We start from the raw sequence: 13586 nt of genomic DNA on the forward strand, positions 1-13586 counted from the left end.
TGTCTCAGTAGCTCAGCTGCTTCTCTGCATGTTTTATGTCTTTTGACTCCCACGGCTCCTTACTCACTAATGAAGACGTTATGTTCCGAAGTGTCCTCAGAATTATATAAAGGCATTCATCTTGGACAGCTCCCTCGTGTCTCTTCAGCGCTTTATAGCTGCGATGAGCTGTCCACTCGTCTGATCACGTGTTTCAAAGGGAGGATGTTTTTCTCCTAAAACCTTACAAACACTTAACAGAACCTTCTCAGCTCTGTCATTAGGACATAACAGGTTTCAGTTAAAGACAGAAATACACAAATGTAAAAATACCGGCTTGAAACAGTAAAAAGTGGTTATGGATGCTAACGTTAGTGATGGTTAAATGTGTGGCTGGGGTAGAGGGTCTTTAATACTTTTCCTCCAAAACATAATAGTGCCAGAAAAAGTGTTGCTGCTTGATTTTCCTGAATATGTCCCTGCTGTTTTGTTTGCTCAGATGTGGGACCCCCTAAAAATCTGGTCACCAGCGATGTGTCAGACACCAGCTTTAAGGCGTCATGGACAGCAGCACCAGGAAATGTCAAGATGTACCGGGTTCGATGGAAGTCACAGTTTTCTGAGGAGGCTGGACAGAAAACGGTGCCAGGGCACATTACCAGCACAGTCCTGGAAGGGCTGACCCCAGAAACACTCTACCAGGTGTCTGTTGTTGCTTCGTACGGTCACACAGACAGCGGCCCACTCGCTGGGGAGGAAACCACAGATGGTAAGACAAACAGAACAACCGCAGCTCTGGCCATCAGATGTTGCGTGTTAAGTAATTGCGGGGATCTTGTAACAGAGACCTTGGAGCTTAAGTAAACCAGATAACATTTCTAACAAGGATTCATATGCTCTCGTTTTTTAGCCTCTGCTGCTGGTAAAAGACTGATTGTGTCAGATGAGACGGAGCGAACCATGAAGGTCACGTGGACTCCAGCGCCGGGCAGGGTGGTCAACTACCGCCTGAAGTATGTCCCAAGCAGTGGAGGCAAAGAAGTAGCCCTGAAGATCCCTGCCACGGCCACCTCCACCGTCATGAAGCGTTTGCAGCCTTTGACCAAGTACAACATCACCGTCCACCCCATCTACAAGCGCGGGGAAGGAAAAGCAAGGCAAGGAGTAGGAGAGACACGTACGTTGGTCCATAATTCAACCCACTGAGTGACGGTACACTGCAGAAACATTTCCATCTTAACCAAGACGTTTAAACTCAAAGTCACTCAAAACCTGCTGCTGAGATGGGGGTCAGTGTTTAACCATTAACTAATTTCCTAATTATGGAGCTTCAGGAAGGACAATGCCTAGTCTTAGACTCAACACTATACAAAATAGAAAGCACAAGCCTGCAGCCTTTTAAAGCTGCACATACTGTATGTGTGCACTCAGTACAGGCCACGCTTTTGATGTGTCTGACCTTGAATGGCCATCAGGTGACAGTGCAGGGCAGAGCTCTTCCAGCTGGTTAACACCACATTCACTTCATCTTTATTTGACTCCAGGTTAAGTGTCAAACATTGTTAAATCATTTCCAAGCTGCAGATGACTGTCTTAACTGGCCTCCCAGACGTTCTCCAGTTAAATGTATTTAAAACCTGAAAATGCTGCGTTTGACATTTGTGCCAGCAAAAATGTTAACACAAGTCAATCACCATGTTTTTCCATTGTGTCATAATGTGGAGTTTAAACGACTTGTTAAATTGAGTATTTCATTCTTACAGGTGCTGCACCGCAACAAATCAGTGACCTTTTCACTTTGACATTAAAATCACAGTTGCACACATGCTACTATTACTAACACACAGCATGATACTGAGCTTTTGGCACCAGGTACCAGGAATTGTATTATGGACTAATGAGAAACTGGCTTCAGTAGTTTGGCTGATTTGTAAAACCTTTGTCAGAGCTTGACGTTGTAATTTTTTTTGTGGGGTCCTGTTATTTCAGTGTCACAATATAAGCCTCCCAGGAACCTCCAGACCTCAGAGCCCACCAAGGACAGTTTCAGAGTCTCCTGGGATCCAGCACCTGGAGATGTTAGGGGCTACAAGGTGACCTTTCACCCCACAGGGGATGATATTGACCTGGGAGAGCTACATGTTGGCCCCTATGATAACACAATCGTTCTGGAAGAACTTCGGTAAGACAGATTTTTCTTGAGCAATTTGAACCAAAAGTTTCGCATCACAGTTGAGAAGTGTAGTTTCTTTTTAGTGCCTATGTAGCATCAAATGTCGCATGTGATGTGTTTTGTTTTGTATCAAATGATAACCATAAAAATCTAGATCCTCTTAGTTTTAATGGAGATAATGAAAAACTGGTAGAGGTTTAGTGCTGTCCTCTTTTTCCTCAGGGCACAAACGAGGTACTCTGTGGCTGTGTTTGGGATGTTTGATGGAGGGGAAAGTTTGCCTTTGGCAGGAGAGGAGATGACGACACTCATGGATGGTCCTGAACCTCCTCCTTTGGACTCTGCTGGTAAAAGCTGACAAATGCATCACTCTATAACCCAGCCTACACTCCATTAGCAGGCCTGCAGACCAGCCGTTGTCTGAGCTAAGTCTCCTCATAACAGCAGTGGTCGAACTTGCAAGTGCCGCCAGAATGTTGAATTATTTGTTGTCAAGGGGAATCAACGTCACTGTCAGACTGGAATCGCAGACTGCAAATTAGCACAGATGATTCTAATTAGTGCAAAATTACTTTGAGGGGGCTGGCTTGCATTTCCTCACCCCCCTCATATTTCACTGAAGTCTGATCTAGAACAAAACGACAAGATACTTAATAGACGCACGCTGAAGTGTTGACACTAACAATTATTAATTGCTCACTTGGACACATTCCCTCACCAGGGTGGGTGTGAGCAGCCATCCCACAATGTGCTGTACATTAAACGTGTCACTGGAAACATACAGTACATCTTCATTTTCTCTAGGAGGACATGCTATAGCGGTCAGCCTCTAGTAAATGTTCCTTTGTGATACAAAAGTCAAAAATTTGAAAATGGCTCTGCTCTCAATTAGCTTGTGTGTGTGTGTTAGCTGCTGCTAGGACGTATGCAGCTAGGAAAATGTTATGCTTCACACAGGGCTCTAAGGAGGAGCTGACCCTGGCCAGGAATTTCTGCTCTAATGGGGAACAGTGACCAGCAGCCTACAGAGTGGGCTGTGTTCCACCGAGGTTACACTCATTGATTATCATATTAAACCGTGGCTCTCACATGACAGGCTGCTTAGTGAAGGCTTCCATCCAGATTGGCAGAGCTGGACAGGTTTTTTTAAAAATCTTTTTAATGTCATAAAATTATTTTTTCCGTTTAAAAAATTCTCTCCTAAACGAAGTGTGAAAAGCCTGACAGTGAAGTGAGAAATTCTACTTGTTTCCATCATCACTTGTTGAGTTGCTTTACATTATCTGAGAATAAGCCCAGTTTTAAAGACGTCTGGCAGAGATGAAATCAAGTCACAATGAGGAAGCAATGGTAGAGCTATTAGAACATATTACAACAAGAACAGCTTTCACAAGTCAGCATAAAAAATTACCTTGAGTTCCTGGTAGTTCTTTGAGCTGTTAGAGAACCCCCGCTTCTTAAGGTCCAGTGACGAGATGCCTTACAACAATAAACAACGAAACATTAAGAAAGAACCAGACAAAGCTGGGTATTTTATTACCGGACACAGCAGTCGACTGCAGCACATTAGCCGACTCTGTTTATGACATCTGTTTTTATTAATTGATGTCAGTGGGACACATGAGCATGTTGTTTACCAGTGGTGGTATAACTGAACCAGACTGCAGCCAAGCATCCAACTCTTGGCGTCGAACATCTGCTTCTGCAGCCTGCTGCAAACAATAAAGACCAGAGAAATTCAACCCATTGTGTTTTCAGTTGCACACCCTTGATTTTAAACTGCTTGGTGTCTGTTGTTGTCCTAGAAAAGAGGGCGAGCAGCCATTTTTCAACCCTGCAGGTGCCTGAAGTAGAAATGTGCAGTAACTGTGTGGAGCAGGAGGCCAGAGACCTGCTGGACAGCACATCCTCAGTTTCAGCTTGAAGACACACAGCTCATTCTCCACTGAATCGAAAGACCCAACGACTTCTGTGTGAAGAGAGAGAGAGGAGAAACAAGGCCCTAAAAAAAGAGAGCAGTTCATCTCGAAATGACAGCTGTTCTATGTATACGAGTGTGAATTATTTCTTATGTAATGCTGTATGAACATATTGCCTTTGTGATTGTGAGAAGTTTTTCCTCTTTTTCTGGTTCTCATTTCTTTCTCTTTTCTCATTTTCCCATAAGGTTTGTTGTCACGTGTACTCACGTCCACCTGTAACTGTGAATCTGTGGCTCATTTCTCCATTTTATCAACGTCTACGCAGACACAAGGTGCAAGACCAACGCCAAGGCCGACATTGTGCTGCTGGTCGACGGGTCTTGGAGCATTGGCCGCATCAACTTCAAAACCATCCGTAACTTCATTGCTCGCATGGTCAGCGTCTTTGACATCAGCCCTGAGCGGGTCCAGATCGGTAATGATGTTACTACAGTACTACTGGCCTCTGTAACTACTACTAGCCTCCCTTTTACCCAGTTTGTATAAATTATTGGAGTAGTGAGGATTTCATTAAAATACTTCCATGTACAACACGTTGTAGGTTTATTGTTTGTGGTTTCTACATGTCACTGTCTTTTTCAGCTCTGACTCAATACAGTGGAGACCCAAAGACAGAGTGGCAGCTCAATGCCCACCCAACCAAGGAATCCCTGCTGAACGCCGTCAACAACCTGCCATACAAAGGAGGAAACACCATGACAGGTCATTTAACCTCTGTCCAAATTTACTTCCCCAATTTGTGTCCATCATCTGAACAAGTACATACCAGAACGTATCACAACATGTCTGTCTAGGGCATACACAGCACCATTTGTTAGGTTTGGTGTTATGTAGTCAGTCAATATTATAATAAAAAGACTGTTTCCAGCCTTGATTTGTGGCTCCACATTGATTACTTTGTCCTAGTACTGACTACTTGTAATGTTTTCAGTATGGCAGGAAAGTACAGCCTACATTTTTGTACTCTTGACTTGGTCCCATCCTTATCTAAATTAAAATTTTATTTTATTTTGACCAGTAACATACAAATCATTGTACTAATCATGTTCATATCGAATTCATTATTGAGACATTTATAGAGTTGGTTGAAAAGTATGAAATCATCAAGTAATGGCTGCAATAAAAGCTAATTGAAGTCAGGAGTGTTGAACCGTGGAATCTGGTCAATAAAACACGTTAGAACGTGTGGGTTAGAGCTACTTTGTTTTACTGTGTCCTTAAAAATGCCAGTTTTATTGCTCACACGACTTCAGATCTCTCACGAAGAATAGAATAGCTGAATTGCATAAGAATGGGAAAGGGATAAAAATATTGTGTTGGTCTACACAGACATTGTTGATAAATTTAGATTTTATTAAGGTGGAAGGGTCGAATGTTTTTTTGCCACTGGCTTGTTTATGCATTAATTAAATGTATTTTTTTAATTTTTTTTTTTTTTTTTTCACGCAGGAATGGCTCTGAATTTCATCCTCCAGAACAACTTCATACCCAGTGTGGGACAGCGACCCGAGGCCCGCAAAATTGGTGTTCTGATCACTGACGGAAAGTCCCAAGATGAAATTGTTGTCAACTCTCAGAAACTGAGAGACAGTGGTATTGAGCTCTATGCCATCGGTGAGTGATGCTGTCAGCTGCAGCAGCAGCAAATCCAGTCTCTGCGTCCCAAAAGCACAAAAAAGTGTTATACAGTAGTTAATCAGCTGCTTTTACAGGGTGCTGAAGGTTGATACAGTATCTATAGGATGATTAAGTTATAATTTAAATGTGTTTTGAAAGACATTTGAGACATTAAATACTGATGTTAGCAGAAATATCTCCAACTAGATGTTTTACTTGAGTATAAGCAACCTAATAATAATAAAAAAAAAGATTAGTTCTTTATGAAACAAAACTTTAGTCTGGCATATGTTAGGCACAGATCTATTGAATGACTTTTTTTTCTAGGTGTGAAGAACGCTGATGAGAATGAGCTGAGGTCCATTGCCACCGATCCCGATGAAATTCACATGTACAACGTCAACGATTTCAAGTTCCTGTTGGACATTGTTGATGACCTCAGTGACAATCTTTGCAACAGTGTCAAAGGTTCAGGTAGGAAATAAGTCAAATATTGGCTGGTAATGAGGTTCAAAAAGCTCCTTATTCCAGATAAAGCTCAAATATTTGCTTTAAGATCATACAAAAGTTTTTATTCTGGTGAAATGGGAAGGGCTCTTCATTAGCTTTAGCCATTAGCTAGCTACCTAGCATCAACCACTACTTCAGTAACACTAAAGTTCAGCAAATCTGATAAACGATGCACATTTTGATGTTTATAAAAAAGCCTCGGTGTAGATAGTTGGTCACCATAATCCAGGTCTTGAGAGAAGTGGTTCTTGGTTGTAACCCAGCAAAGAGTCGGTGCCACAGTGGAGCCAGTTTTCCTGGCTGACAGCCGAGTTTTTGGCTCTCAAAATGCAAAGAACTGCTCTGAATTAAACACTGGCTTCAAAGCAGCTCAGTACTGACTTGTTACGACAAAAGTAACACATAATTCTGTAGATATGTGACAAAGTTGAAGGTTGTATCTTATTCTTATACTGAGTCAGATTTACGTTTGGTAATGGCTGGTTTTTCAGCTTTTCCGGAATTCACAAAAGCGTAGTAGACAGACATACATTATCTCAATGTTACTACAGGCATTTAGGTGGTTGTACAGATGCTCGGGGCAGGAGACGTTTCTGTTCTCGTGAAAGACGACATAAACCTTCCGTCCAAGTAAAGGCATGAACGTCAGCAAATTGCTCTTGCTTTGCACAGCTGCGTTCATTCTATTTAACTGATGAGCCTAATGAAAGTTGACAGGTGCAGCGTAGAAGTAATGCACTCAGTGTAAACATTACGCTGTTTTTCACAAATCAATTTTACTCATGAATAGAAAAACTGAAGATCTCCGTGATTACCATGACAGAAGGATTTAAGCTGACAATTTTGATTCCTTCAACAACTGAAGGGCACTGCCCACAGATTCAAGCATCCGATGGAAGCTTTCACACTGGAAGAACATTAACTTTGTGTAAATCAGATCTGTTATCGGAAATGGAGAAATAAGTTACAGCACAGCAGGAGGAAAAACATTTTTAAAGGAACACTTTGTCACTGGAGTTGTCATATGTGGCAGGCCATCAGCTTCACTGTCAGAGGAGCAATCAGTGGTGGCAGGTTTGTAGAAACCAGGTTCAGAGTGTGAAAGACTTGACATGATGCTTCATAATCCAGCTCTTCTTTGCTCCATTTCAGCAGACGCATTGGAGGCACCCACCAACCTGGTGACCTCAGAGGTGACCCACCACTCCTTCCGGGCCACATGGACAGCTCCCAGTGGCTCCGTGGACAAGTATCGCGTCGTCTACATGAAAGCGGCAGGAGGACCTGAACTGACAGTGAGATGAAGCTTATTTTACCCTCCGTTAGTTATCAAGACCTGGAGCTGAAAACAAACTGTACACAAGAAGAACAGTGCTGTAAAATCAGTAAGCAAACATTTTAGAATTGTGGTCATAGGTCCTTTCCAGAAAATGATCGTCACAGGTTGGTTTTGCTGTCAAACAATAGTCTTGTTCAAACTGAACACAACTAAAGGAATTTTAACAGAACCAAGACAGTGTGGAGTGTGCAGGCAGTACCGTTTCAGTTACAGTCTCAGATAATTGCTTTGTTCCATAGAACTTCATTAGAACAATCTGCTCTGTGTGCTTCAGAACTTTGTTCATCATTTGTTAGTACTGGATCTGATCCTGAATCATACCAGTACTCCGCTGTCTGCTTTTTAGTTCCCTTTGGGGCCCATTAGATCTCATTTAAACTGTAACAGATAACTATTCTGTTTGCGTTTTCTTCTGTGAACCAATTATTTAGTTGATTTACTACCTGTGACTCTTTAGACAATGAAATATTGCCAGTTAGGGAAAAAAGTGACTTTGAAATCAAAACTTAAATAAATGCCTGTTGTTTATTATTCTGGTGTATTTCATCTTTTGTGGCAAATTTCACAAGGCAGGTTAAAAACTGACTCTTGGAGTCTTCGCATGCCCAGGACTGGCTTTTATTCAGAGGCCTGTTTACATGGCCCTCAGGAACTAAAGTCTGGATCACAGTATCTTTGGTGAACCTGCACTTAGTTTACACTTAACTTCCTGTCTGTCTCATTTCAAAAAACAGAACACTGGATCATTTCCATCCTTTGTGCTTTTATTGGCCTTTGTCCGATTCACTTAAGATGACAAATGCTACAAAACGGTAACTGCTTCTTTATCATTCCAGGTGCTGGTTGACGGGTCGGTCACCACCATTGTGCTGCAGAACCTAACCCCTCTGACCAAGTACCTGGTCAATGTTTACTCTGTGGCTGGTGAGGAAAGCAGCGAGCCACTGAAGGGCACTGAGACCACTTGTAAGTGTCTTAGTTTTTATCTGTGACTTTACGTTCCAGTCTGAAAACCATTATATATGTGTATGTGTCAGATGTGTCACTGAGCTTCTTTTTGCGTTATCTGCTCCTGTGCATCAGTGCCACTGTTAGCTGTGGAGAATATGAACGTTTATGATGAGGGTGTAACCACTATGAGGGTGAGATGGGAGGAGGTGGAGGGGGCCACAGGATATCTGCTGCTGTACAGGTCCGTCAATGCCTCTGAGCCCCAGGAGGAGAAAGAGGTAAGAGAATGCTAACTCAAAGTTCCCTGTTAGCTCTCTTTCGTCTCTGATGCTGGATGCATGTACTGTACAACAGTGTCACAGGGATGACGCTCTTTAGAGTAGACTTTGTGGTTGGAGTTAAAAATTATCTGGTTGGATTCAGGGAATATAGAGCTTCAGCTTCAATATTACAGTTTCATCATGGTCATCAAACACAGTGGGACAATTCCTTAGTGTAGGTGTTCATCTGTGCATCTCCTGACTTTGTGGTTGGATTCTCGCTCTTCATACTTAACCAAAAACATGTCAAAATCAACATTTAATGGTTTAAATGAGAACAGGCTGGTAAACAGAGCAACATCCTCAGAGTGTTAATGCTTATTAACGTCCTAAAAGTTAAAGGTACAAGGCAACACTCCAGCACTTTCAAACAATGGAAACAGACACTTGGACTCAGAAACGCACTCATGTTAGTTTGTGTGCTCAGCATTTCCACATCAACTTTATATGACTAGGCTGCTGCTTGTGCCACCTTACTGCTTCCAGATGGCAAAAGGACGAACTCTTCTAAGCAGGAAGTGGTCGCTCACAGCCCAGCCACCCTTGGTAATGGGAAGTATTAGCTCATGGCCTGAAGTCATTGGGATGATATAAATACGGAGGATGCTACTTAGATAAAACTTAACCTATATGTGCTATTACTCACCTGGGACCTGGTGGAGGCTTATGCTTTTTTAACTACCATTATTTATTGGCGGTGTTAATAGTAAAAATATGAGTAGGAAACAGTTGTTCACTGGTTTGTTCACTGTTAACTGTTACCTCCTGGTGTGTGACCTCCACCTGTACTCTCCAATCCCCTCCAACACCCCACTTTCTCTGTCTGCTCCCCACATAGGTCCGCGTTGGGGGAGATGAAACTAATGTCCAGCTGGTGCAGCTGATACCCAACACGGAGTATTCCATCTCACTTTTGGCCATGTACGGTGAAGCTGTCAGTGAGCCCCTGGAAGGCAAAGGAGTCACATGTATGTAGCACATGTACATGTTTCTACTACAACATTACATTAAGCCTTCTTGGTGCAAAGCTCCCCCTGGTCAGATCATACTAGTCAATAATAAGACATGTACAGTAAGACAAGTGGTTATACAGCATTTTATTGACTGGGACCAGATCTTCACCAAACACAAGACCAAAACAACCTCATGTCTGTGAACTAAAGAACTAAAGGTTCAACCAAACTTTCATGAAATTGTTTTAAAATGTTTTTCGTTTTGTGAATACAAGCCATGTTTCATTTGGTCATTTGTTCAAATGTTTTTGGATGGTTGACAGAATATAGGAGAGTTTCATTTTTGTGGAACAGCATACAGTACATCTCTCACATGCTGGAGTTTATAATTTGGATTGAAACCAACACAGTAGATATAAAACAGACGCACTGAAAAACAGAATATCCAAAGCAGCATGAAGAAAATGAGTTGCAGCCTGTTTTTCAGCTGTTCAGTATGCTTTGGCCCAACATTTCAGTCAGCGTCTTTTTAATTCTTCACAGAAATATTGACAGTGGGAGCAAGGATGATTTTATATTTAAGTCAGGGTTGGCCAGATTTTAATGCATGTCTTTTTCCTGTTCTCCCTCAGTGCCTGTGCCTCCTGCTGGAGTACTGCAAATCAGGGATGTTACTCACAGCACCATGAAGCTCATCTGGGATGCTGCACCTGGGGCTGTCCGCAAGTACTTGATCACCTACAAACCAGACGAAGGAGACGTAAAGGAGGTAAGACAGAGCTTCTTCCATGTTTATGGGTTATTTGTTAACAGTTCATTTTATTTAAAAAAAACTCTGACTTTGACAGTGAGCATTTGCTTTCTCTGTTCCGTTTTGTTACTTGTATTGTTAGAATAAAATCTAAATATTACTAAGGGACATGGGGATTTGAGCCAGCTGGGTCTGCAGGACTGAAAATGTCACCATTGGGGAATGGAGAAAAAATGCTTAACACTTATCGCATCTCACACTCTCCTGCAGTCATGTAACCCTGCTTCGCTTAAAGATATGTTTGCAGCTGGAATGTCCAGCTGTGACCTTTTTACGTTCCTCTGCTGCAACAATGCATTTGCAACAAATGTTGGTGCAGATTAGATGAGTGAAAGGTGGATTTAATAATAAGCTGCAGTTTCTTTAGTCTGGGAAGGTGACCAATTCGAGAGTTATGGCCGACCTCTCACTAGCAGCGGTTCCACATTGTTGGATGATCTTTATGAGAAAACCTGGATCAGGCCGTCGGCCCAGCTTGACTGGATCATCACAGTACCACTTTGTTCTCCTCATTCCTCACTTGGATCTCAGAGGAGGGACAATGGTGCTGTTGGTGGACAGAAATTCTGATGGATGACACGCAGCGGCTCAACTGTTCTTAAGGATTCCTGCTGAAAGCTGCTTGTGTCTTGCCTGCTGGGTGCAGAGTTTCTGTTTTTCTACGACTGGTTAAACGTGGAAGACTCTGCTGAGATTAGATGTCTTAGCACTTTATGGAAAAGCTTAGCGGTGATTTATTGTAGCACCTGGTATTCACTGAACCTACAAAAGTACTGCTTTATTGATATGATCGGCAATACCTTTAAATTGATTCAATTTGTCCCTGGCAGGCTGAAGTGAATGGTGATGTCACTACCCTGGACCTGACCAGCCTCATATCTCAGACCGAGTATGATGTGGCCGTCACTCCAGTTTACGATGAGGGACCTGGGAGCACAATGCTTTCAAGCGCCATCACAGGTCAGACTCGTTTTTTTGTTTTCTTTTGTTTTTTTATTCTCTGTAGACCTGTAGTGTTTTGCAGTATTTTTAAATGACCTACTTAAACCCACATGACAAATTGCAGTATTACAGTGTCCTATAGTTAGGGAAGAGAGGAGGGCAACTTCTCAATCGTCTTTCATATCTTTTATTTGATTAGCTATTTTAAATATGTACAAACCTGCCACCACAGTAAAAGGTCTAGACTTTAATACTGTCTGCTGGCAGATGTTGTCCCAGCCCCTAAGAACCTGCAGTTCTCCGAGGTGGCCCAGACCTCGTTCAGAGCAACCTGGGAGCACTCAGCCCCGGACGTGGCCCTGTACCGCATCGGCTGGGTCAAGCAGGGGGGAACCGACGCCTCCTATGTAAGTCAGCAAAGCTGTGACAGTGTTGGTACTATGATCACAGATACCTAACGTACCTCTTTTCTGTCTGTGGCCAGTCGATCCTCAGCAGCGATGAGAATTCTCACGTTCTGCAGAACTTGGACCCTGACACCGACTACGCGGTCACTGTCACAGCCATCTATCCAGACGAGTCAGAGAGTGAAGACCTGATGGGAAACCAGCGCACATGTAAGTCAGCCATTTGAGCAGCATCGTCCCCCGGCTCCCAGTGTAATGACAGATCAGTGAAACGAAATAACACTGTTTTCTCAACATCTCTTTCTAGTGTTGAAGGATCCTGATGGTATGTTACGAGAAGTACTGGTTCCAATTGAATGTTCATAAGTTTAAGTGAGACGATGAGGGACACTTGGTTTTTTAATGCATGAATACACATTTTAGAGTTCAGTTTAATTCTTACCTCCAAATGCAAGAAAACCTGGCTTCTATTTCCATTGTGATCCATTTTGTTCTTGTCCCAACTACCATCATGTTTCATTGTCACATTTGTACTGTGATATTCATCTCATATTTTAACACCATCCATTTTTAAAATCTCAGCTTTTCATTAATGTTGTTTGCATGCGTTGTTGCAGTCTTCCTTTCGTAGGGTTGGAGTTTACTTCTAATTTAGCTTCATCGGTAATATTCAATAATATTCATTTTCAAGCAAACTGAAATTTATGCATCAGAAGTTGCTGAACTTCCACCCTGCTCTGAGAAGCTTCATCCTCATCTGTGTGCTTTCATCCCCATGACCTTCAGGATTGTAGGAGCAACGCCATCACTGCCGTCATCATGTTCACCATCATCACCCCTCATCCAACACTTCTTGTGCTGATGTTTAGACTGATTTATCTCACTGGCTTCATCTGTACTCTTCCAGTGCCCTCTGGGCCTCCACGAAACTTGAAGGTTTTCAACGCAACAACCTCGACGCTCACAGTGAATTGGGACCCAGCCCCTGGAACAGTCCAGAACTACCGGATCACCTACGGACCTGTCGCAGGAGGGGCACGTCTCTCAGTACGTTCACTCTCAGATTTATAGTAGAAAGTGTATTTTTTTTCCCATCCTGAACGATCGTAGTTAAACCCACTTTGGCAGCTAGCACTTTAAAGGAGGGGGATTTATCTGGACTGAACCTTGAGCTCCATCAGCACATTTTGAGTTGTTTTATTGACATGGTCTTTAGCATGATGGTACAGTTAAAAGACTTCTGCTTTCCAAGCTTGCATTCCTGCACGATGGCCTAACAAACCATTCGCTCTTGATGTAACTTCAAAAGACTGAGGGATGTATGAGAGGAATTTCAGCCAGTTACATTTTATTGTGTCTCTGAGATGTTATGACAGTGTTTCTCTAAACAATGTGTCAAGGTCGATTCAAATGATGTCAGTGTTACAAGTCTGTCTAATGGATCTCTGTCCTGATTCCTAGCTACGTCATTTGTGTTTACCAAGACTGAGAGCATCTGTAGCCTTGTTGTTTTCATCATCGCTCTAAGATAAAAGGCAGTTAGTCTGCAGGGTGAGCTCAGGTTCCCTTTGAAGAGATGATATACTGTATAGTAAAGGTTCA

At 42.5% G+C, this 13586-nt stretch overlaps 1 protein-coding gene across 7 annotated transcripts in view; it reads left to right on the forward strand.

Moving 5' to 3' along the window:
- The window catches only part of col12a1b (collagen, type XII, alpha 1b), a 63512-nt gene that overhangs the window by 16343 nt on the left and 33583 nt on the right, over positions 1-13586 (forward strand). For 3 of the 7 annotated variants that reach the window (XM_055506302.1, XM_055506297.1, XM_055506299.1), the window contains exons 13-30: positions 479-748; positions 890-1156; positions 1969-2161; positions 2375-2499; positions 4400-4549; positions 4717-4836; positions 5584-5748; positions 6079-6225; positions 7414-7556; positions 8437-8566; positions 8684-8829; positions 9710-9839; positions 10457-10593; positions 11466-11595; positions 11845-11984; positions 12062-12194; positions 12292-12309; positions 12892-13031. In XM_055506302.1, coding sequence (XP_055362277.1) covers positions 479-748; positions 890-1156; positions 1969-2161; positions 2375-2499; positions 4400-4549; positions 4717-4836; positions 5584-5748; positions 6079-6225; positions 7414-7556; positions 8437-8566; positions 8684-8829; positions 9710-9839; positions 10457-10593; positions 11466-11595; positions 11845-11984; positions 12062-12194; positions 12292-12309; positions 12892-13031 — 2684 coding nt within the window. The remainder of the gene's footprint in view (positions 1-478; positions 749-889; positions 1157-1968; positions 2162-2374; positions 2500-4399; positions 4550-4716; positions 4837-5583; positions 5749-6078; positions 6226-7413; positions 7557-8436; positions 8567-8683; positions 8830-9709; positions 9840-10456; positions 10594-11465; positions 11596-11844; positions 11985-12061; positions 12195-12291; positions 12310-12891; positions 13032-13586) is intronic. The other 4 variants (XM_055506298.1, XM_055506300.1, XM_055506301.1 and 1 more) reach the window with 3 other exon arrangements.

This window comes from Betta splendens, chromosome 24 (genome assembly GCF_900634795.4).
Source record: "Betta splendens chromosome 24, fBetSpl5.4, whole genome shotgun sequence".
NCBI lineage: Eukaryota > Metazoa > Chordata > Actinopteri > Anabantiformes > Osphronemidae > Betta > Betta splendens.